General features: G+C 38.4%; 1 protein-coding gene across 1 annotated transcript; it reads left to right on the plus strand.

The window, feature by feature from the left end:
• Positions 1-16,955: 16,955 nt before the first annotated feature.
• On the plus strand, positions 16,956-23,910 carry LOC149797441 (uncharacterized). The gene is made up of 3 exons (XM_089962250.1): positions 16,956-17,039; positions 21,434-21,484; positions 22,044-23,910. Exons 1-3 carry the CDS (start codon positions 17,004-17,006, stop codon positions 22,152-22,154), a joined length of 198 nt encoding a protein of 65 aa, XP_089818376.1. The 5' UTR covers positions 16,956-17,003; the 3' UTR covers positions 22,155-23,910.
• The last annotated feature ends 1,429 nt before the right edge of the window (positions 23,911-25,339 follow it).

Genomic DNA, 25,339 nt, shown 5'->3' on the forward strand with positions numbered 1-25,339 from the left:
ATTTTCCGTCCTTAAAATCTGGGCCTCGAAACAACAGAGACCCGCGCATTTCTTGAGGGTGCACTTTCAAGGTGTAGCGTGGAGCTAGGGCATCTTGCAATTTTTGCATCTCAGGAATGCCACAGGATGTGTCTTTGGACAGTCCGGCTTGTTGTAACAGGAGTTCTGCTTCATTTCGTTGTTTGGCTCGGTCGGATTGTTGAATAGTTTTCCAGGTTCTTTTCCATTCTACCGTGTCGTTCTTGTTGGCATAGGTTCGTCCCACCACGATGGCACGGGCTAAACACATCTGGTCATGAGGGTTGTTAATTCGGACGAGACTTGTTTTGGTGTTGCGAAGGTCGTCCACCAATAAGACCTTTTTGCGTCCTGTCCCTTGAGGAAGAGAGACGTGAGCCATTTTCAGTGTGGCTTTACCATCGGTGATGTCAAACTTGTCATTGGATTGTTGCACCTGTTGTATCTTGTCCATGACTTTGGAAGGGGTCAGTTCTGCGGGTCTGCTAAACTCGATCCAAACAGGGGATTTCAAGCTGTCGTGTTGTATGGATAGTGTCAAGCGATCGTCTTCTTTGGGTTGACATTGTCGCTTGAGTGTGGTGAGCAAAGAATCCCACATCTCGGTGATGAACCCTTCTGCTTTCTCCAACGGTACGTCGGACTTGAAATCTTTAAACTTCACCGTGTAGGTGTAAGCCGTGGTTCTAAATTTTCTAGAGGAGCGCTTTTCCGTCTCTCGAATGGAATAGTACTTTTCAGGGTTGACTGGTGAACTTTGGTTTGGAGTAGACTCTCTCTGTCTGGTCGCAGACGTGGAAGGTGTTGGTTCGGGTTCGCTCATGTCTTCTATTTGAGCGAACACTTCTTTTCGTGTGTGGGGCGATACGTCACTTCGCTGCCTCTTACGTTCTTCTTCTCTCTCACTGAAATCGTGCGATCGTTTCATCTCGATTGCTGATTCAGAAATGATTTAACCAAGTTCATTCTTTCCATATATACCCTCTCTACCTCTCGTTGTGACAATGACTTGGTATATTTCACAAGGCAAGTGAAAGCCAAGCATATAGGAACCCAACGACAGCGTTGCGTCTTAAACACCTCATGCATCTTGACGACCCTTCCATTCAAACCCTACCACGAAAGAAAATAGTTGCAAGAAAAATAAAACAGACAGTTGGTGTCTTCAAGAGAGCTAGAGACGGCACTGTGTCGCTGGGACACGTACGTACGTACTCCAGAAAACTACGCTACTCGACAACGTGAGTGTGCTTGTCAAAATGTTTGAATAAGAATAAAAATGTTTGTCAGTTTCAAAACGCGAACCAGTACTGTGTCCGTTTAATATTTGATGTGGCAAGAAGAAATGGTACAATACGCAACAAAGGGTTTGTACGTTTACACTCCAATCTGTCTGTACTGCAATGGTAACAGCGCTCTTGCGTTGGCATTACACTGGTCAACAGTGAAATCATTACTGACTTGAAAAGGCCCTAATCTGTAGTATTTTGGTGTGCCGAACACGAATATAACCGTGAAAAATTTGTATTGGCTCTCGTTTTGAAGATATTCATATACCTCATTTTCTATGTTTCACTGTGTAAATTTCTCCAGTAGGACTGCAGCAACATCCGGAATAATGATGTAACATTGCATAATACCATCATGCTCACATCATCCACAGTTGATTGCATCATTTTCTGATGCAATGCAATACTAATGCCATGCGGCTGCTGAAGTAAGTTGACGTCAGCAGTGTACTATACATGTGTAGGCCTATTATACTAATGCCAGGCGGCTGCTGAAGCTGACGTAAGCAGTGTACTATATAAAGCCCAATCAGATAGGTTCAGCATTTAAAATATTTTAGACGTTGTGCGAGACAGTTCAAGCTACTGTTACATAAAACTTATTATTTTATCCATTTACGTACAATAAAGAACAGTAATGCCTCGAAAGTGTGTTAATACCGCGGACAATTTTTGCTATATTTGTGGGGAAGTGACATTTGCCAACCAGAAGAAAAGTATCAATTCTCAAGTGAAGAAGGCATATCATCTTTACTTCGGATGCAAGGTTGGTGACCAAGACAAGCCTTGGGCTCCGCATATATGCTGTGCTACATGTACAACACAGCTTTCACAGTGGTTGAATTGCAAAAGGTCATCAATGCCGTTTGCAGTCCCAATGGTGTGGAGAGAGCCAAGCAACCACCTAAATGACTGTTACTTCTGCTTGGTTCCTCCTCTTTCCGGCGGAATAACGAAGCGAAAGAAGTCGAGAATAGTCTACCCAAACATTCCGTCTGCATTGAGACCAGTTCCACATGGTGAGGGACTTCCTATTCCAGAACCTCCAGCAGAATATTCTCTTGATTCATCTGACGAAGACAAAGGTGAGTCGACCTGTTCTTCTCCTGGTCCATCAGCATGCAGTGATCCAGATTTTCACTGTGGTGCATCATCAACCCCACACAGAATAACACAGGAAGAACTAAATGACCTGATTCGTGATTTGGACTTATCAAAGAACAAGGCAGAATTGCTAGGATCAAGACTCCAACAATGGAATCTTCTAGAAGAAGATGTCACAATTACTGCATATCGAAAGCGCCACCAGCAATTGGAGCCTTTCTTCAGAAAGGAAAGTAATCTGATATTCTGTTCCGATATTGAGGGCCTCATGAATGCTTTAAAAATCACTCATGACCCACAAGAATGGAGACTATTTGTGGACTCTTCGAAACTGAGTCTCAAGGCTGTGCTTTTGCACAATGGAAACATTCTTCCATCTATTCCAGTAGCGTATGCTGTCCACATGAAAGAGACATACGATAACTTAAGGCAGCTACTGAATTCCATTGAGTATAACAAGTACAGCTGGCACCTCTGTGGTGATTTGAAGGTAGTTGCCCTTTTAATGGGACTGCAGCAAGGATATACAAAATACATGTGTTTCTTATGCGAGTGGGATAGTCGAGCAAGGGAAATGCACTACATGAGGAAGGAATGGACTCACAGGCAGAATGTAGCCATTGGAGAGAAGAATATCCAACACCCAGCTCTGGTTGAGGCTCAGAAAATCTTGCTACCACCCCTTCACATCAAACTAGGTTTGATGAAGAACTTCGTGAAAGCCATTGACCGGACTTTGCCAGCATTCCGATACCTGCATGAAAAATTCCCTCGACTCAGCGAAGCAAAGATTAAAGAGGGAGTTTTTGTGGGTCCTCAGATTCGAGAGCTTTTCCTATATTCTCTCAGTTTACACTGAGGATAGGACGAACATTGTTACATTTTTTCCTGAACCCATGTTTTGACTTTAGAATTCAGAGTTAACCATAGGCAGGGTTATACAGTGCAATGTCATTTGTTTCATTCTTAAAAAAGCCGTGTGATTGTCTTTTATCTGAAAAACTGTAAATCTAACGTTAAAAGAAAAAAATTGCGTGACATATTGCAGTTCCAAAACCGGATAAAGTTAAGATACCAGAATTGTGCAAACTCAAGCTTTTATTTCATACAAAGATTTACTGATGGAAGAAAAAAAATCGTTCTACAATTTTTTAGAGTGTAAACTTTTGAAAAAAATGACATGACGAACAGTTCACGTAATTATGGTGACTACTGATCACAATTTTGGAGAGGTATCTTCAAACGGGAACATATTCCATTAGGGTATAAATCAAAACTACAATGAGAGAGAGAGAGAGAGAGAGAGAGATCATGTATTCCTACTTTAAAAATATGACGACACGTACGTTTGTTTTTATGGCACATTTTCCTTATGAAAGTTTCAAAGAAACACTCATTCCATTTACATAAGATTAGATAAGAATTCTTTATTTCAGACTACATAGTCTATACATCTAAATTAAAATATAGATATAAAGTAAAATCACTGAAAACATAAAAGAACATATAGAACATAACACAATCACATCCATAGAAAAAATACACCCTTTACAAAACATATCACAAGAGTGAACTGAAGACGCATGTAATTAAAGAGTGACCACAGAAAAGTACATCCAAACAAGTCGTGCTATATTTCGTAACATGACTAACATAATTTCCATGAGCCGCTCATGGCGTGATCATTTGTGTTTTAGTTTTATTGTTTGTGAAGTGACTAATGGTCAGGTACAGAAAAACGTGTCTGATCATCTCACGGTGCGAATAACAAGTGAAACCAATTTGAAACTAAGGCGGTGGAAAATATCGACTGACCAATGAAGTCACTTACAATGTGTAACACATTGTTTGGTTGTAAATTCAGGGCAAGTAGAGTAGCGACCAGCCGCAGAATAAAAAAACACGTCCGATCTTGTCGCTGTGCGAAAAGTTACTGAAGTCAATTCGAAGCGAAAGCGGTAAGAAAATAAGTATAGCCAATGAAATCGTTTATGATGAGTGATGCATTGGGGTTTTATTAAAGGTAGTGTGGCAAAATAATACCAACGCAAGTGTGCTATTACCATTGCAGTGCAGACAGATTGGAGTGTAAACGTACAAACCCTTTGTTGCGTATTGTACCATTTCTTCTTGCCACGTCAAATATTAAACGGCCACAGTACTGGTTCGCGTTTTGAAACTGACAAACATTTTTAATCTTACTCAAACATTTTGACAAGCACACTCACATCAATAGAGACAGAATTGTAAAATATCGGTTAGCCAATGAAGTCACTTACAATGTGTAACACATTGTTTGGTTGTAAATTCAGGGCTTGTTGACAGTAGTGTAGCGACCAGCCGCAGAATAAAAAAAAATACGTCCGATCTTGTCGCTGTGCAAAAAGGTACTGAAGTCAATTCGAAGCGAAAGCGGTAAGAAAATAAGTTTAGCCAATGAAATCGTTTATGATGAGTGATGCATTGGGGTTTTTTTTAAGGTAGTGTGGCAAAATAATGCCAACGCAAGAGCGCTGTTACCATTGCAGTACAGACAGATTGGAGTGTAAACATACAAACCCTTTGTTGCGTATTGTACCATTTCTTCTTGCCACATCAAATATTAAACGGCCACAGTACTGGTTCGCGTTTTGAAACTAACAAACATTTTTAATCTTACTCACTCACATCAACAGAGAGAGAAGTGTAAAATATCGGTTAGCCAATGAAGTCAATTACAATGTGTAACACATTGTTTGGTTGTAAATTCAGGGCAAGTAGTGTAGCGACCAGACGCAGAATAAAAAAACACGTCCGATCTTGTCGCTGTGCGAAAAGGTACTGAAGTCAATTCGAAGCGAAAGCGGTAAGAAAATAAGTATAGCCAATGAAATCGTTTATGATGAGTGATGCATTGTTTTATTTAAAAGGTAGTGTGGCAAAATAACACTGGACAACAAATTTTTACAAAAGTCATGTTACTGAAATAAAATTAGTCAATTCTTATCAATTTTTATGTGCTGAACACGAATATGACAGTCAAATTGCAAAATTGGCTGTAGTTTTTTTGTAATCTGCAAGAAATTAATGTTTACATAACGAAATGCATTCCAATAGTAAAAGGTCAACTGTAATAGCCTACCTATAAAAAATCAAGTCATTGACTACATCTTAGATTTCTTCGCCTGTCTCTTGTACAGCTGTTCGGGAGCATCTCTGAGGAGTGTCCAGCAGTAGTCAGCCAGCATTGTAGTGGACCATTTTCCCTGGTATCTTTGTTCCATTGTTGCGATATCTTGATGAAAACGTTCGCCGTGTTCATCACTAACAATACCACAGTTGCTAGGAAAGAAATCCAAATGGGAATGAAGGAAGTGAATCTTTAGAGACATATTGCAGCCAAGTTTCTTATACTTCATCAACATGTCTTCTACTAGTTCCTTATAGTTTTCTGCCCTAACATTTCCGAGGAAGTTTGTAGAAACTAGGCGAAAAGCATTCCATCCTTGTTTCGCGTCACCTTCCAGCAAGTTGTTGAACCGGTCATCTTTGAAAAGCTCTCGAATCTGAGGACCCACAAAAACTCCCTCTTTAATCTTTGCTTCGCTGAGTCGAGGGAATTTTTCATGCAGGTATCGGAATGCTGGCAAAGTCCGGTCAATGGCTTTCACGAAGTTCTTCATCAAACCTAGTTTGATGTGAAGGGGTGGTAGCAAGATTTTCTGAGCCTCAACCAGAGCTGGGTGTTGGATATTCTTCTCTCCAATGGCTACATTCTGCCTGTGAGTCCATTCCTTCCTCATGTAGTGCATTTCCCTTGCTCGGCTATCCCACTCGCATAAGAAACACATGTATTTTGTATATCCTTGCTGCAGTCCCATTAAAAGGGCAACTACCTTCAAATCACCACAGAGGTGCCAGCTGTACTTGTTATACTCAATGGAATTCAGTAGCTGCCTTAAGTTATCGTATGTCTCTTTCATGTGGACAGCATACGCTACTGGAATAGATGGAAGAATGTTTCCATTGTGCAAAAGCACAGCCTTGAGACTCAGTTTCGAAGAGTCCACAAATAGTCTCCATTCTTGTGGGTCATGAGTGATTTTTAAAGCATTCATGAGGCCCTCAATATCGGAACAGAATATCAGATTACTTTCCTTTCTGAAGAAAGGCTCCAATTGCTGGTGGCGCTTTCGATATGCAGTAATTGTGACATCTTCTTCTAGAAGATTCCATTGTTGGAGTCTTGATCCTAGCAATTCTGCCTTGTTCTTTGATAAGTCCAAATCACGAATCAGGTCATTTAGTTCTTCCTGTGTTATTCTGTGTGGGGTTGATGATGCACCACAGTGAAAATCTGGATCACTGCATGCTGATGGACCAGGAGAAGAACAGGTCGACTCACCTTTGTCTTCGTCAGATGAATCAAGAGAATATTCTGCTGGAGGTTCTGGAATAGGAAGTCCCTCACCATGTGGAACTGGTCTCAATGCAGACGGAATGTTTGGGTAGACTATTCTCGACTTCTTTCGCTTCGTTATTCCGCCGGAAAGAGGAGGAACCAAGCAGAAGTAACAGTCATTTAGGTGGTTGCTTGGCTCTCTCCACACCATTGGGACTGCAAACGGCATTGATGACCTTTTGCAATTCAACCACTGTGAAAGCTGTGTTGTACATGTAGCACAGCATATATGCGGAGCCCAAGGCTTGTCTTGGTCACCAACCTTGCATCCGAAGTAAAGATGATATGCCTTCTTCACTTGAGAATTGATACTTTTCTTCTGGTTGGCAAATGTCACTTCCCCACAAATATAGCAAAAATTGTCCGCGGTATTAACACACTTTCGAGGCATTACTGTTCTTTATTGTACGTAAATGGATAAAATAATAAGTTTTATGTAACAGTAGCTTGAACTGTCTCGCACAACGTCTAAAATATTTTAAATGCTGAACCTATCTGATTGGGCTTTATATAGTACACTGCTTACGTCAGCTTCAGCAGCCGCCTGGCATTAGTATAATAGGCCTACACATGTATAGTACACTGCTGACGTCAACTTACTTCAGCAGCCGCATGGCATTAGTATTGCATTGCATCAGAAAATGATGCAATCAACTGTGGATGATGTGAGCATGATGGTATTATGCAATGTTACATCATTATTCCGGATGTTGCTGCAGTCCTACTGGAGAAATTTACACAGTGAAACATAGAAAATGAGGTATATGAATATCTTCAAAACGAGAGCCAATACAAATTTTTCACGGTTATATTCGTGTTCGGCACACCAAAATACTACAGATTAGGGCCTTTTCAAGTCAGTAATGATTTCACTGTTGACCAGTGTAATGCCAACGCAAGAGCGCTGTTACCATTGCAGTACAGACAGATTGGAGTGTAAACGTACAAACCCTTTGTTGCGTATTGTACCATTTCTTCTTGCCACATCAAATATTAAACGGACACAGTACTGGTTCGCGTTTTGAAACTGACAAACATTTTTATTCTTATTCAAACATTTTGACAAGCACACTCACGTTGTCGAGTAGCGTAGTTTTCTGGAGTACGTACGTACGTGTCCCAGCGACACAGTGCCGTCTCTAGCTCTCTTGAAGACACCAACTGTCTGTTTTATTTTTCTTGCAACTATTTTCTTTCGTGGTAGGGTTTGAATGGAAGGGTCGTCAAGATGCATGAGGTGTTTAAGACGCAACGCTGTCGTTGGGTTCCTATATGCTTGGCTTTCACTTGCCTTGTGAAATATACCAAGTCATTGTCACAACGAGAGGTAGAGAGGGTATATATGGAAAGAATGAACTTGGTTAAATCATTTCTGAATCAGCAATCGAGATGAAACGATCGCACGATTTCAGTGAGAGAGAAGAAGAACGTAAGAGGCAGCGAAGTGACGTATCGCCCCACACACGAAAAGAAGTGTTCGCTCAAATAGAAGACATGAGCGAACCCGAACCAACACCTTCCACGTCTGCGACCAGACAGAGAGAGTCTACTCCAAACCAAAGTTCACCAGTCAACCCTGAAAAGTACTATTCCATTCGAGAGACGGAAAAGCGCTCCTCTAGAAAATTTAGAACCACGGCTTACACCTACACGGTGAAGTTTAAAGATTTCAAGTCCGACGTACCGTTGGAGAAAGCAGAAGGGTTCATCACCGAGATGTGGGATTCTTTGCTCACCACACTCAAGCGACAATGTCAACCCAAAGAAGACGATCGCTTGACACTATCCATACAACACGACAGCTTGAAATCCCCTGTTTGGATCGAGTTTAGCAGACCCGCAGAACTGACCCCTTCCAAAGTCATGGACAAGATACAACAGGTGCAACAATCCAATGACAAGTTTGACATCACCGATGGTAAAGCCACACTGAAAATGGCTCACGTCTCTCTTCCTCAAGGGACAGGACGCAAAAAGGTCTTATTGGTGGACGACCTTCGCAACACCAAAACAAGTCTCGTCCGAATTAACAACCCTCATGACCAGATGTGTTTAGCCCGTGCCATCGTGGTGGGACGAACCTATGCCAACAAGAACGACACGGTAGAATGGAAAAGAACCTGGAAAACTATTCAACAATCCGACCGAGCCAAACAACGAAATGAAGCAGAACTCCTGTTACAACAAGCCGGACTGTCCAAAGACACATCCTGTGGCATTCCTGAGATGCAAAAATTGCAAGATGCCCTAGCTCCACGCTACACCTTGAAAGTGCACCCTCAAGAAATGCGCGGGTCTCTGTTGTTTCGAGGCCCAGATTTTAAGGACGGAAAATACATTCACCTTTATCATCACGATGAACATTTCGATACCATTACCAGTATCACTGGATTCCTGGGATATGTTTATTATTGTGAGAAATGTGACTATGGTTATAATAATCGAGAGCAACACAAACATTGTGGATGGAAATGCTCAGGATGTTTGGCCTCTCAACCCTGTCTGAGCGAAGAACCAGTGCCTTGTTCAACTTGTCTGCGCACGTTTGTCAGCCCTACCTGTTACCAACAACACTTGAAGACGCAAGGTTCACAGAAGAAATGCGCCTGTCAACTGCTGAGATTGTGCCCCGCGTGTGGACAAGGCATACGTACCAATAGTGTCAAGGCACACGTATGTTCAGGAAAGAAAAAATGTCACATTTGTCAACACATCGTGGACTTGGAACACGAATGTTACGTGCAAAAATACCAACCCCCACCAGAGAAAGAGGACGGTCACAAGAAGAAAGGCAATTTCATCTTTTTCGATTTCGAATGCATGCAAGAGACTGGCATTCACATTCCTAATTTCTGCGTGGCTCATCGAGCGTGCGAGAAGTGTATTCAAGAACCTATCTTCAGTTATTGCCCTCACTGCAGCAAAATTCCTGGAGGGCGTGAAAAAATCTTTCGAGGACCTAAGACGCTAGACGATTTTGCCAAATGGGTCTTAGACCCCATCGACAAGACATGGAGCAAAGAGGACATCGAACGTTACCGAGATTGTCATCGCCATGCCACAGTGATGGCTCACAATTTCTCCGGATACGATGGACAGTTTCTTTTGAGGTACTATACGGAACATGGCACCGAACGTCCTAAAGTCACTTTGAACGGAGCCAAAATCATTTTCATGCGAGTGGGACAAGTGCAGTTTAAAGATTCGATGAGTTACTTGGCCATGCCTTTGAGTCGAATGCCTAAAACGTTTGGAATGACAGAAATGGCTAAAGGGTACTTTCCACACTTTTTCAATACGGAAGCCAATCAACATGCCGTTCTACCCCATTTGCCTGAGGCTCACTATTACGACCCCGACAACATGCGTACCGAACAACGAGAAGATTTCTACGCTTGGTACCAGGCTCATGCCTCTGACCCCTTCGACTTTCAGGAAGAAATGTTAAAGTATTGTCGTTCCGACGTGGACATTTTACGACGTTGCTGTGGAAAATTTCGAGAACTGTTCATGGAACACGGAGGGGTCGATCCTTTGAAAGAAGCTTGCACCATTGCCAAAGCGTGTTCCTTAGTGTACCGCCAACGATTCATGCCTCAAAAGACCGTGGCTGTCATCAGTCCTCAAACGACCAACTATGTCAAGCGTCAATACTCGGTCAAAGCCCTACGCTGGTTACATTACTTGTGCGACAAGGAAGGCAAATGGATTCAGCATGCCCGCAACGGAGGAGGCGAAAGGACCATCGGAACGTATTCGGTCGATGGCTGGGACTTAAAAAACCCCAAGATCGTGTATGAGTTTAACGGTTGCTTATTTCACGGATGTCCCGTCTGCTACCCTGACCGTGACACTAAACATCAGTTTTTACAACGGACCATGGAAGACCTGTACCAGGACACTTGTCAGCGACGCTTGAAGTTAGAACAGCAAGGATACCAAGTGGTGGAAATGTGGGAACACGAATACGATCACCGTTTGAAAATCGATCCCGAGTTTAAACGTGTCGTGGAAAGTTACAAGCTGATGGACCCCCTGAACCCGAGGGATAGTTTGTACGGAGGAAGGACCAATGCCACCTGTTTGCTGTACCAAGCCGACGAAGAGAAAGGAGAAGAAATCAAACACTTGGATGTGTGTTCGCTGTATCCCTACGTGTGCAAATATTGTCACTTTCCTACAGGGCACCCGCGATTGCTGACGGAACACATCGACCTGGTCAGCATTCGACAATACGAAGGCTTGATCAAGTGCAAAGTTTTGCCTCCCACGAACCTATACCATCCCGTCTTACCTCACCATTGTCAAGGCAAACTGATGTTTCCCTTGTGCCGTACTTGTGCCGAAACGTGCAACCAAGATCAGCCTTGTCAGCACACCCAGGAAGAACGGGCCTTGACGGGAACCTGGGTCAGCGTAGAATTATTCAAAGCTCTGGACATGGGATACCAACTGTTAGAAGTGTACGAAATTTGCCACTTTCCCAAGACACAACAATACCACAAGGGTGACCCTACTCAGAAAGGCATTTTCGCAGACTACGTGGATGCCTTTTTGAAACTGAAGCAAGAAGCCAGCGGCTATCCTTCCTGGTGTCAGACTCCCGAAGACCAAATAAAATTCAAAGAGAAATACCGGGAACAAGAAGGCATCACTTTAGACCACATCGAGAAAAACGAAGGCAGGCGATCGTTTGCCAAAGTGATGTTAAATTGCTTGTGGGGTAAAATGGCACAACGACCGTGTTTACCCAAGACGGAATATTTGACAGAACCTTCCCGCTACTTGCAGATGATTCACGACAAAACCAAATACATGAAACACGTGGACGTCGTTCGAGAGAATTTAATCTTGGTCAATTACGAAGAAGATCTGGACTTTGTACAAGACGACCCTTTTGGAAATGTCATCATTGCGGCTTACGTGACCGCTCATGCTCGCTTAAAATTGTACGAAGCTTTAGAACTGTTAGGGGATCGCGTCCTGTACTTTGACACGGACAGTTGCATCTACATCGATCGACCGGGTCAGCAACACCCTAACATCGAAGGAGACCGTTTAGGAGCCTGGACAGACGAACATCCTGACGACAAGATTCTAAGTTTCGCGAGTGGCGGTCCTAAAAATTACGGCTACGAATACCGGGACCCACAAGGAGAAGTGCACACAGAGTGTAAAGTGAAAGGATTGACTCTGAATTATCGTACCAGTCGTGTGGTCAACTTTGGCGTATTGAAAGAAGCCTTGCAGTCTGGAGAGGATGCAAACTTTAAAGTGACCACCTACCAGCCGAACAAGATTGTACGTTTACCCACTCACCACATCGTCAGTCGACCCTTGGAAAAAGTCTATCAAATCGTGTACCAGAAGCGAGTGCGACTTCCCAACCACTTTACTTTGCCGTACGGTCACATCAATATTGGTCAGCATATAAAAAAGGACAACGTCCAAGACCAACAGTTCATTGTCACTACTAAGACCAATTGAGAAAAAATGAATCCCTTCAAACAGCAAGTATAGAGCGTAAGACTCAAGTCCAACGAGAAACTCGGGTGTGATTCTTTGCCTCACTATCACATCACCAATGCAGTAACACATCTTAGTTATTTATGTACTAACGCCATGACAAACTACGTGCAGCTAGTGAAACTTCCAGACCACAAAACTTTACCTTATGGACATACTGATATCACCCAGTATAAAAAGGGACGACTTCCAAGAACGACACTTCATTGCGAGGACAAGCAACGAGAAAGATGAATCACTCTACGCAGATGAAAAAAGAGAAGGAACAAACATCACTGACCTCTTTCACTACCATACCGTCACAGCAAAGTGCGTCCAAGAAGGGAAAGGATTCAGTAGACCTACAGGAGTATTTTAGCATCCAAATGACTCAGACAGCGACCTCAAGAAAATTTAGAACGACAACTTACACCTACACGGTGAAATTTAGAGACTTCGCGTCTGACATTTCAGCCGAGGAAGTAGCAGGTTTCATTACGGACCTACTTGACTCACTGTTAGAGGAACTCAAATGTCATTGCCAAGTCAAAGGTCGAGGTCGTTTGAGCCTATCTATGTATCGCGACAGTTTGAACTCACCTGTATGTCTCGGATTTAGCACACCTGCAGAAATAACTTCGTCCAAACTTTTTAGGGCTATTGAAGACGTGCAGTCGATGAGAGGAAAATTTGACATCAACGAAGGAAAAGTAACCATTCATATGGTATACATTGTACCTCCATGGGAAGAAGACGATGACTGCACTTGATCTGCTTACTGATAAGTGTACCTAGCACGATGGATATAACAGCCGATTTATGAATGAAACGGATTAAGTGATGGGAAATATCTACGCTGGGACACAAGTGCTAGCTGACCAGATTTTTAACAACGTGTGAGACGAATAGAGAGAGAGAAACATGAACTTTGTCCTATTTGATTGCATGTTACTTGTTTTGTGTTAGCTTTTTCTTATAAATGAACATTAAATGTAAACAGGTTTACTAGAGCCAAGAACTAAATAACTAGTACATAGGTTTGTTTGATGTAGAAATGTTTATGTATTAAATGGATAGTGCTTAGACCAAAGCACAGGCCAGAGAGCCCATGTATATACTTGAATAAATGTTTTGAACCCATACAATAGACTTTTCTTTTCTGAGCCTCTATTCTCTCTGTGAGGTTTGTTTTAGAACATTTCCGTCGTCTTTTCTGTGTGTTTAAATGTGTATTTGTATGTTTGTCCCTATCTACCCTTTGTCCTTACAAATACATTAAAATCCCTATAAAATGTTTTGACCCTATAAACCTCATGACGTCACCCAAAGTTCAATTCCCATTGACATCCAGGTGACATTCCCATGTTCAATTTCCATTTACGACAAAGTGCAAACCCCATATTTTAACGTTAAAGTCCCATTGACGTTAAAGTACCGGTCCTGTTCAATTTCCATGTTCAATTCCCCTTGACGCTCTACAGTTCCATCCATGTTAAAATTTCCCATGTTAAATTCCCCTTGACGCCAGAGTGAATCGACTGTTTTTGCATGGTAAGTCCACTTGACGCTAGGGTGACCCCATATACTACTTGCAATTCTCTCCCCAAAAATTTACGAACACCGTCAGATTTCAACAATTTTAAATCCCTATTAGTAACTTTGTATTGGAGCTTACTGTGTAAAATTAATACACTCCTAATAACCAGTAAGTAAGCTGCTGTTACCTTAATCGGCTACGTGCTAAGCATTTTAATTTTTCATATATGCTTGTAGCAATTTGATTGCCGTAAATGTTGTATATATGCTTGTATGTATTGATTGCCTAAATGTTGGCTTGTGTCGCTTCCACATGATGGATGGACCCCCTCTCCCTTAAAGGATAATTTAAAAAAAAGTTATATGCTTCTGTTCAAGGGCGCTAACATAATTTTTTCCGGGGCGGGGGCAAACATGTAGAGGCAACTATTAACTTTTACAGATGTATTCCAAAATATGTTTAGAGATTAAATACCGCCCCCTCCCCCTTGCGTTTATGCGCAGGAGCCCATGCTTCTGATGGACTAACCATGGTCGTATATGTTTTGCATAGCCTGTCGTTGTCCTTGTATATTGAAAATTGAAATGTATATAAACGGTATATTAAGGACGTATTGGCTAGGTATTACTTTAACCAGAATGTTTTAATGATGCATGTAAGCATGCAAACTATCTTCTCTCATTTAATTTTTAATCAGAAATTATAAAATGGGGAGAGGGATATCTCAAGTGTGTAATTGGCCAGCCGTTATGCACCTGTATTTTAAAAACGCATGCAACTGAAGAGAATGTAATTTTTTTATATAAAATATTTTTTCTGCATAGATTATTAAAATATAAACAAAAGATGAGGGAGCTAATATTTCTTATTATGTAAGGTGACTCCGACTTTAAATAAAATCTGTCTTGTCTTGTCCAGTCTATACACTGAAAAGAAAATAGAAAATAATAATCTTAACAAGTAAAGATGTATTTAACATTCAACAATCAACCAATTAATTATTAAATGTTATATTTTTATGTCAAAACATATCGGTCAATATAATTATTTACATTTAATAGATGAGAAAGAGAAAGGATGATGAGAAGACGACTTAATTTACCAAAATCAACCCACCTGAGCTTTTGAAAAGGAAATTAAGAACAAAGTGAATATAGGTTAAACAAAACGTAAAGAAAAGTTCGTGGAAATGTGATTTTCATTCGAGGCTGAATATTTTGTTCCATTCCAATTAACCCGTATTTTTGCACACAACAAAATGTAATATATATGCACAGAAGTGCAACAACTGCTTTTTTTCAGGTAAAGGAGGTTTTATATTTTTTATCTCTAAATGTTCATATGTACCTTGTACCTTGACCCTACAAGGAAAATTCTTGCTTGAAGTTTTCAGTGTGAGTGATCCTAAGATCTTCTCATTTACAAATATATGATGCCTCGGGGAGGGGGGAGCCGAAGGATTTACATTGCTTTATTCGACTGTTTTGTTTTGTGAGGTTAACGCTATTTTAGGCACACAATATTTTTTAATGGAGGCCAGTATATTTGGTGGAGGAAGGACCAAAGAATACTCCTGGATGAACAACCGACCCACGGGAAGCTACTGGTAATTTTCCCACGTTGGTCAAGCCAAAACTCGAATCCACGCGAAGAGCGGCGAGATTTGAGTTATCTGTAATGGCACAATGCCTTTGACCACCCGCACCACCACCACTTATTTATAGTGATGTGTGCAATATATGCAAACACACATCTATATACACTGGAACAATGCAAGATTTCGTGATCTCCAGACACTATTGTCGTGATCTCCAGACACTTTTGTCGTGTAAATTCTCAATACCATCATGTACGGTGGTAAACTTGTTCCATCACATAACAACACTGTATTACTTAAAACATTTTGATAAGCTATGTACAGTTTTGAATGACTGCAGCAGCAAATCACAGTATTGATAATTTCTACATGACACCATCACTGGATTAAAACCACCAAACACCACTATCCGACTCATTTGAGTAGGTGATTGACTCAGTTTTTATCATTTTAGATCTTTGTCTTTGACAGCGAAGAAAATCCATCTAGCCTGTTTTTTTGTTGTTTAAAAATAATTATTTATATCCAATAACATGTTGAAATATATTCACAAGATTTTGCAATATTCGTTTTGACAAACTTTATGATGACGAAATTAAACACTTGTAAGGCAAGATGAAGGATAAGACCTGAGCAAACCACACATTTTTCCCAACCGGAACCGAGCCTCAAGCCTGTTAGTGCGCCTCTGTCCAAATTATCAATATAAATACAGAGGAGTGTATGTAACTGGAAAAGAGAGAATGCGCGCGAGGTGTGTGTGTGTGTGTGTTTGTGTGTGTGTGTACACACACCTTCAAATTCCGATCGTAAAATAATTTGTCAGGAGGAAAGAAGGTTTTAGAAAGCAGCACTTTTGAATCTACTTTTGCTCTATGACGTATCCATCAGATTGACGTAATTGGTGTAACTATCAATGTACTGATTTGAATACAAGTGATTTTGAATTGTTGTTGTTGTGGGGTTTAACGTCATTTTTCAGCACACGATAGGCCATATATGGCGGCCAGTATTAATGGTGGAGGAAGAACCCGGGAAAACCCCGGAAAGAACCACCGACCCACGAGAAGCTACTGGCATGCTTTCTCACATATCTACATTGGCTGAATCTGAGACTCGAACCGGCGCAGACAGAGGTGAGATGGCAGTGATCCGTAACGGCGAACGCTTTAGACCACTCGGCCACTCGGGGCCCCGTGTGATTTTGAATACCCACCGCTACTCCCAATTCCTCATAGTGTCAATCATTTGCGTACTATATTACAAAAGTGGTGAAGTGGGAGTTACTTCATCATGTTGTTAACATCGTCAACAACAAAATATTTTGTTCAATACTCAAGTTTAATATAAATAAATAATTATAAAATATAATATGATATATACCCTGAAAGCAAACGGCCGTGATCTTAATTTTTGTACATAATTAATTTTGTAAAAACAATAACTAATTTATCCCAGTTGCAAGGGAGATAAATGTGTAAGCTTCGATGATTCTTAAGTCGAAGATTGAACATGTCAACCACAGAATGGCCTGAATTGGTGGGAATGGTGCGTTCATTTGTCTGCGCGTACGTGCTTGTGTATTCATGTGTTCAAATGCCCCATGTAGTGTGTGTGGGAACATACAATGGGCCATGTAAGTCCTATCATGTAATCCCTCGACCATGATATTTATGTCTCGACGCCCAAAACATAGTAGAGGGCCTACATTGTAGGACTAGGGTCAGTGATTCTTCTCTATGTTCCACAGTAATTTCTTTGAGAGAAAAAGAGAATGTAGACCGCTACAAAGAGTAATTTTTAATAGGATATGCGTCTGCAAGAAATTAAATACACTAAATCCAAATTTTAATAATACATGGACTACATAAACAATCGATTTATATATCCGGTGCATAGAAACCCGGAACGCACCGAAATGCCGGAACGCACCGTTAACGCCGGAACGCAATAAAAACACCGAAACGCAATATCGTATATACCATAGCTGGAAATTGTGGAATTTGCTACATTTAAAAAAAAGAAAATAAAATTTACTATTAGTAGTGTCTAATATAATTTTTAGATAAGTTTAATGCTTAATCTATTACTAATAAATACATATTAGCAATGATTTATTAATAATGCCGGGATGTCGTGAAAATCAGCATCTAAATAGCCGTATAGTGTAAGAATTATGTGCAGACAATTATTTTAGTGATCTAGATACAAAGATACATGCAAAAATGGCATGTCAAATCATTTCTGTATTTATTTTGGAATTTACATACAACAACATTTTTGGGTCCGTAATTCTGAGTAGTTACAATTTCCATATCAATGCTAATAATAATAAGAAATAAAGTACACGCAGTTTTCCTTTTATGACAGCTTTTCTTCAATACCCATATGTGTTCACTTCTTTGTCAAAGGTATTATTTGCATATATTGCTAAAACATTAAGCTGCAAAAAATGAAGAACTGGTCAGTGAAGATTAACACCAAGATTCCAGTGAACCACTGAAAACAAACGTCAGACCTTTGCTGATTATACAGATTGCAGTGTCGGTATCAGGAAAGAATCGGCGATCACATTGTGCATTTCAAACTTCCTTTACATGTTTTCTGTATAATTAGTATTTAATACATCACAACACTATGATAATCCCAATTGAGACGTGAATACAAGACTCTACAGTCACATTGCTTTCAGTCTCAACAGAGCTTGTTGTGTCATACAATTTTAAGTTTTTGCAGCGATTACTGAGACACTCCTGACTGAACTACCCAAAGCAATTATCGGTAAACTTCAGAACATTACATCAACAATCTTACTATCATATAAATTGTGGGCTGAAGGAAAAGACCGAACATGTAATGGGCCTAGTACATAATGTAGCATACTGTCCAGTAGACTCAACAATGGCATCATCTCTGTTGATTAAACCATCCACACATGTGACCCACTTTCTATAAGATGGTTGACGTTTTAATGCTGTGTAGTTCCCATCAAATTTTTTTAACAGTTAATTTTACACAAAGTTGTAAAAAGAAATGTATAATGTAAAAAAGATTTGCTATTTCTTTTTACAGTAAGCATAACAAACACCAATTTCTTTACATAAATATGTAGATGCATGCAAATATATACAAATAAAAAAAATTATACAGACTTTGTCTAACTTTTCGGTGTTTAGTATAACCTGAATGCAAATGACACTTTGGATATACAACAGGGATAGTGGCCGCTTTATATTCATCAATTACTGAATAAAAACCATACCACCAAAGATATATTTAAATGGTATATTTGAGTATACTCGAGTGTATTTGAGTAAAAAGACGCGCACTACAAGTCCACATGATTAGTGGATTAAATACATATGATAGTGTATTGAACTCCAATGATAGTCAATGACTACTGGTTAAATAATCTTTATTTCAATGCAGGAAGGCAAGAAAGAATGCTGGCTGATTTTTAAAGGTTGAATTTTCGTGATTAGTGGAAGAAAGCGAAAATAATATAGGATTTGTCAAACAGTCATTTCTTGTACCACGTAGAAGACACTTTTTAATATGTAGGTTTTGTTGGACACTATTAGGGTTTAATAAAATATTCATGATAAAGATACATTCTCATAAATCTAACAAAGCATTTTCATACTCTGACTAATTATCTCAATCTCTCTCTCTTTATATATCTTTATATATATATATATATATATATATATATATATATATATATATATATATATATATATATATGCAATAAACTGACAACGAAACTAGTTTCGCACTGTTCGTTGTCAGTTTATTGCATTTATCTTAATCAACTCCTGACACACGTGATCCCTTGCTGGATCCAGTGCACATGAAAGGATTGTTATTCGCCATATGATTTGTATTCTTATATATATATATATATATATATATATATATATATATATATATATATATATATATATATATATATATAGATAATAAGAAAAATGTAATTATTAATAACCACAATATAATAATCAATTTAAGAAATCAATACTGTGTTATTATTATTAATAGCTGAATCATTGAGCTCATGTATAAATTGCAATATATGCTGTTAATATTAAATTTTGTTATTTTACGATCTGTTGCCAAAATGCGCAGTTTCCAGCTTCTTTTTAGTTTGATCTTGCATCACTTGCGGAAAAGAAAGTACATATTAATTTATTATATAACTAATATTAAATGTCACAGATATGAATTATACATACACAACCAATATACAATATGGTATATAAGATATAATTTAAGTGCGTTTCGGTGTTTCTATTGCGTTCGGTGTTTCCATGTACCTGTATACACCTTGTCCTTATATTGTATTATTCAAATCTTACAATACATGACGTGATCAAAATATGGGGAGCTCGAACCACAAACAATTGGACAATTAATAAACTATTTATATAGTTTCAGAGACTTTTAAAATAGTTTATTGCAGTATTATAAGATCCACGTTGAGGGCACAACCCATGCCAGGTCGAGGATTAGGCCTATAATGTAAGACATAGCACGTTATTTTTATGATGCTCAGAACATAAATATCAGCATCGAGGTCTTACATGTAGGACTAGTTGAGGATATATGCTTTGCTTTTTTCCAATTTGCAGAGTTACGTGGAAAATAAGATTTTTAAAAAATTTGTATGTAAAGTTTGAATCAAAACGAGGCATTAGTCCAACAGTGTAAGCCTTCGACCCTGATTTTTATTTTGGACACCCAAAACATAAATATCAGGGTTGAGGGCTTACACTGTAGGACTAGACGAGGCCTCTGATGTATTTTTAGGTCATAATTTTAACTATCATCATGTAAACAAAGCGTTGTATTGGAAACATTCCAGTTTTTTTGAGCTCATTTGGGGTGGGGTGGGCTGGTAGGAGTGACATGCTGTTGCAGGACCTCCACCGACCACCACTGTGATAAAAATCTGTTCTAACATTAAACACTGATTAACCAATATTTAATTGATTATACTGATCAATCTTTTTTTTTCCGTATTACAATTTTCCAGATATTTTCATATTCAGCGTTGATAGTTAGCTAAACAGTTTTTGTTTGATCAGCTTGATACACTGCATGTAACTGTTGAAATATATTCTGTCAGACTACATTATATCATGCTGTGTTAAACGCTTTGATTCTTCAGGTGTTTTTCTCACACTAAAAGCCATCAAAATGTCCCCTTCAACACTGCATTGTTCATGATACAAAATTCTTTTGACTTCATTGCATAGAAATCTGAACCTTGCCCAAACACAAAATCCTTACAAGGTGTAGATAAATGAAGAGTGCCTTCATACAATAGGAAGAAAAACCTCTGAAGTTGACCGATCACTCACCTTGCAGTCTTTAAATTTGTAGCATCTGAGCTGATAAAGCCAAATACAGTCTCCCCAACCCGATGTCTCCACATTTTCTTTCTCATTTACTTTGAAGTCTCGAAATGCAAGTTTCATGTATGCTTGTCAAACCATGCTCATAGCGTCAACTCTAACAGTGCAAACAATTCCCAGGTGGACAAGTGATTGAACCTGGGACAATACTTACACTAGTAAGGTACTATACCACCACATCTGTTTGAGACTTCAGGTAACAAATGATCCATTACTTTAATTGTTGTGCAAAAACTGTATTTTGCTATTTTTGAATTTGCAAAATGAACCACACCCTACCCCATATTGCAGTACCCATTCCACTCACCAGGTAATTATTTACTGCACCTTAGGACACTAAATGTATTATTCAGATTTTGAGGAGATTGAAAATTACATTCTTTTCAAATCGATGTTGAGTTTCTTACAAGAAAGAGGAAGACAGAGAATGGTCATATATGCATTAGAAAGAGTTTTCTTGGATAATTAATAGGGCATTTGTTAGTCACACATAAGTAACAAATTTTGATTTAAAAATTTTTCTTTTAGAATGCCAAGGAAGCAGAAGATAAAATTCGGAAGGAGTACAAAAATATATGTGTAATATACCTCTCTGTGTCTGTATATTTTTCCATCCCTAAATCTTTTCTTTCTGTTGATTCATCTTAGTTTCATTTCCTTTTATTTCTTTTAAGTCCAGCATTTAAAAAAACATCATTCTCTCCATGCACTTTCTGTTGGGAAAATCTTCAGTATATGTATCTCTTAAAGATAAACACTTGATTTTCAATTATCCACACAATCATAGTGTTGCATTGTGTATATAGGTACCCAGCTCTTAATGTTATCTTTTGATGTCCTTAGAATCTATGATCCAGCGTATGTGTGTTTCAGTTACTAAAGTAGCTACATATATTTAGATCTCATTAAAAAATTTCAGATGAGGGATGTAGAGACATTTAGAATGTAGAATTTAACACAGCATCACTTGATTATTTTTAAACTTAAATACAGTTTTAGTTTTCCATTTTTTGTGGTGGAAGGTTACCAAACATTTTGATGCTGTGCCTCATGTAATCCTGTTCACTCAGCATATAATAATAATAATAATAATAATAATAATAATAATAATAATAATGTTATTATTATTATTACACAGATTCAGGTCCTGCGAGATGGGTCCATGGTGACGATGGACTATAGAACAGACCGAGTCCGGATTTTCGTTGATGACCAGCAGAAGGTCGTCCAAGTTCCCTGCATAGGATAAAGAATCTGAACAGGGACCATAACTTATTTTTATGGCTTCATTTTCTGAGATACATTTGTTCTGAGGATTTTAAATTGATATGATTTCAACAAGCTGCAAAAACTTTTAATCATGTAAAACCTGACTTTTCACTTTCCACAAAATAGATGGGACATTAATGGCATGATTGTTACCCATCATATAATTAGATGTAATCAGATCAAACTTTTAAGAAGGTGTGAGTTTTTCTTATACATTTGTGATATGTATCTTCCAGATTTTTATTCTCTTATCCACAAGTGCTGTTGGAACATTGATGCTAGTATTCTCTGTTTTGTCTTGCACAAAAGTGAACAGTTTTGTTGCTATGGCTAAGATGTAATCAGAACAAAACAAAGCAGCTGCGTTATGGAATAATGCTACATTTTTCTTCTTATAATCAGTATTTTTATAAACACAAATACCAAAAACAGTAAAGTTTTAATATGACAGGAGAAGCATTATAAAGTTCTACAGTTTTAATTTGCTATACTTAGACGAAGGAAAATATGTTTCATGTTGCAGTGGTTATAATTTAGGGTAGGAAGGTCTGTTTTTCTTTTTCTCTTTTTAAACTTTATAAATATATATATATATATATATATATATATATATATATATATATATATATATATATATATATATATAACAGTGTTTCCCTTTACGCACATTTGTGTGTCAGGGACGCACTCTGGAGAAAATTGACGCACATTTTGTTGCCATACGTTTTTTTGACGCAAGGGATTCGCATAATGCAATCGAAATTTATTTAATATCCAATGTGTTGAACAAAGGGTGGCATCGTATATACTTCAAGCATAGGCATTGACTGGTTTCCCGCTTTGTTTACTCCCTGTGTTGGGCTCCTCTATTCATATATTGGAGTGGAACGCAGGGAACATACGAAATAAGGAACCAGACTAGCATAGGCAATGTTATGACGGAGTAGCTTCCCCTAATCTCGCGAGCTCCCACGCGATTTCCATTGAGCTCAGAAAGATGTCATCTTGATGTTTAACCTCAATACTTGTTGCACTAGAAAGTGATCTCCAGATTAAAACATCGTACACTAAAAATCATTAGCGAAGAAAGTGAAAGAAGCAGAACACAAAAGAGTAACTGTGGATCTAACTTTAATGAAAAATGTAGAAAATAATTCCCTTGACTGGAATACGGCACATCCATTAGGATTACCGGTGTGACTTAAGTCATGATAGTGTGATTGCGAAGACTGCATAAGTGAATAATCCTTTTGTGACAGGGTTTAAGAATTGTAACAAATCTGCCCTCGTTTGCTACAAGATATATGGAGAACACATTATAACCTAAGACATTGTTTCACAACAAAGAAATCAGTAAACTTAACAAGACATGCGTTTATTTGGATTACACAGTCAGGGGGTCATTGCAGATTTTGTTGGTTTTTAACTTTGCTGCAATAAAAGAAAGACCTTAAAGTTCAGTTGTAACTTATTAGAAACAAGATGAATTATTAGCCTCCTTGATTTTTGGATAAATTTGTTCTAGGACGAAGTACAATGAAACCGATGACAGTACACATTTTATGACAGGCAGTACATTGACTGTCATTCGGTTAAAAAGATTTATTAGCCTTTTTGTATTGGCTTGTATGTAATATGTTGGTCTATAATATTGCTTCTAAAAGATTATAAGGAGACTGTTAAAAGTACGATTTTAAAAGAAAAATGAACTAATAAAATTATTCTTTGAATGGACAGTGCATTTGTTTGTTAAATTTAATTGTGCATGTTGGTTTATTGGTATGTTTAGAGAAAGAGAGAGAGAGAGAGTATGTTGTGCAAGTTGCAATATCCTATTTCAAGCTGAAAAAGTACAAGTTGGATGAAAATTTGTTAGTATATTTTTGACTCCACATTTTTTATTTGACCCCTAGTTCTGACACCAAGGGTTTTTTTTTACCCTCAGTTTTACACCCCTGGGGGATACACTGATATAAGCAATCAGATGGTGATGGAAGGCTGGTAGACTTTTGTTCATCTTCATATTGGTTTAATTACCCCTTGATAATCTTTCTTTTACTTTTGCATACTGTTTGTAGCATATAGCATTTATTTATTGCAAGCAGTGGACCAGTACTTAATTTTAAGCAACTTTTGTGCAGAGTTTTTATGTTCTATCTTGGATTTAAATTATTTCAGCACCAATGTGTTTGGGATTTAATTTCAAGATTAGCAAATTCATTCATTAGTATCTTCATGATTTCACAGTTAAATTTTGAAGTTAAATGTAGATGGCTGTCTCAGTTGTATACTGATATTTTTGATAATATTGAAACCATCCGCCGGGCAAAATATTCATGGGTGAATGCATATGTCACAGTTATTTAGAACAGATGTTATCATGTTCATTAAATGCTGGAATGTTTATGGTGAACTTCTATACCAAATGGCATCACTTTATATTGATAGGATCCGTCTGGAGATGCAAATGTCATAAATTCATTTGCTTTCTTCTTCAGTTGAATTTGCCAGAATCCTTTTAAAAGTCCGACTTAATGAGATATTTCACATTTTTAATTTTGGAGACGCAATCATCTATTCTTGGCATTGGAAATGAATACATTTTGACGAAACTTCTATTGTCAGTACACATGCACAATGTATTATCTGGTTTAAGTATAAGAATACATGGTGAACTCCAGTTACCTTTACTAGGTTATTTGAAATCATTCTCCAGGACATATTGAATTTCTTGTTTAAAAAATTCCAACTTGAGAGGATTTATCCTGTAAGGATTCTGTTTCACAGTTGTAGAGTCTACAACTTCAGCATCATGACAGATTTTACTTGTTTTTGTTGGAACATCTGGAAACAAAGTGCTTATATTAAAATTATAACTGTTTTGGTTCACTCTTTTCCTGTTGTTGTAAATGTTAAAGATTTTGGTCCAGATGGTTTTATATTTCTGAATTCTGTAGATTGGTTAAAAAGTCAGTACATTTAAATTGTATTCCATCATATACTTCCTTACTTTGGGGGATATGTATAGTTAAATTAATTGAATAATAAACTTTGCTATCTCAATCAACATACTCCTTTAACATGTTTATTTGACAAAGTTGTTTCTGTTTCTTCCTCCAAGAGTGTTATGGATATAATTTAAGTCAATTTTTTAAATGTTGTATA

The sequence above is a fragment of the Sinohyriopsis cumingii genome, chromosome 6 (genome assembly GCF_028554795.1).
Source record: "Sinohyriopsis cumingii isolate HCF-2022 chromosome 6, ASM2855479v2, whole genome shotgun sequence".
Classification (NCBI taxonomy): domain Eukaryota; kingdom Metazoa; phylum Mollusca; class Bivalvia; order Unionida; family Unionidae; genus Sinohyriopsis; species Sinohyriopsis cumingii.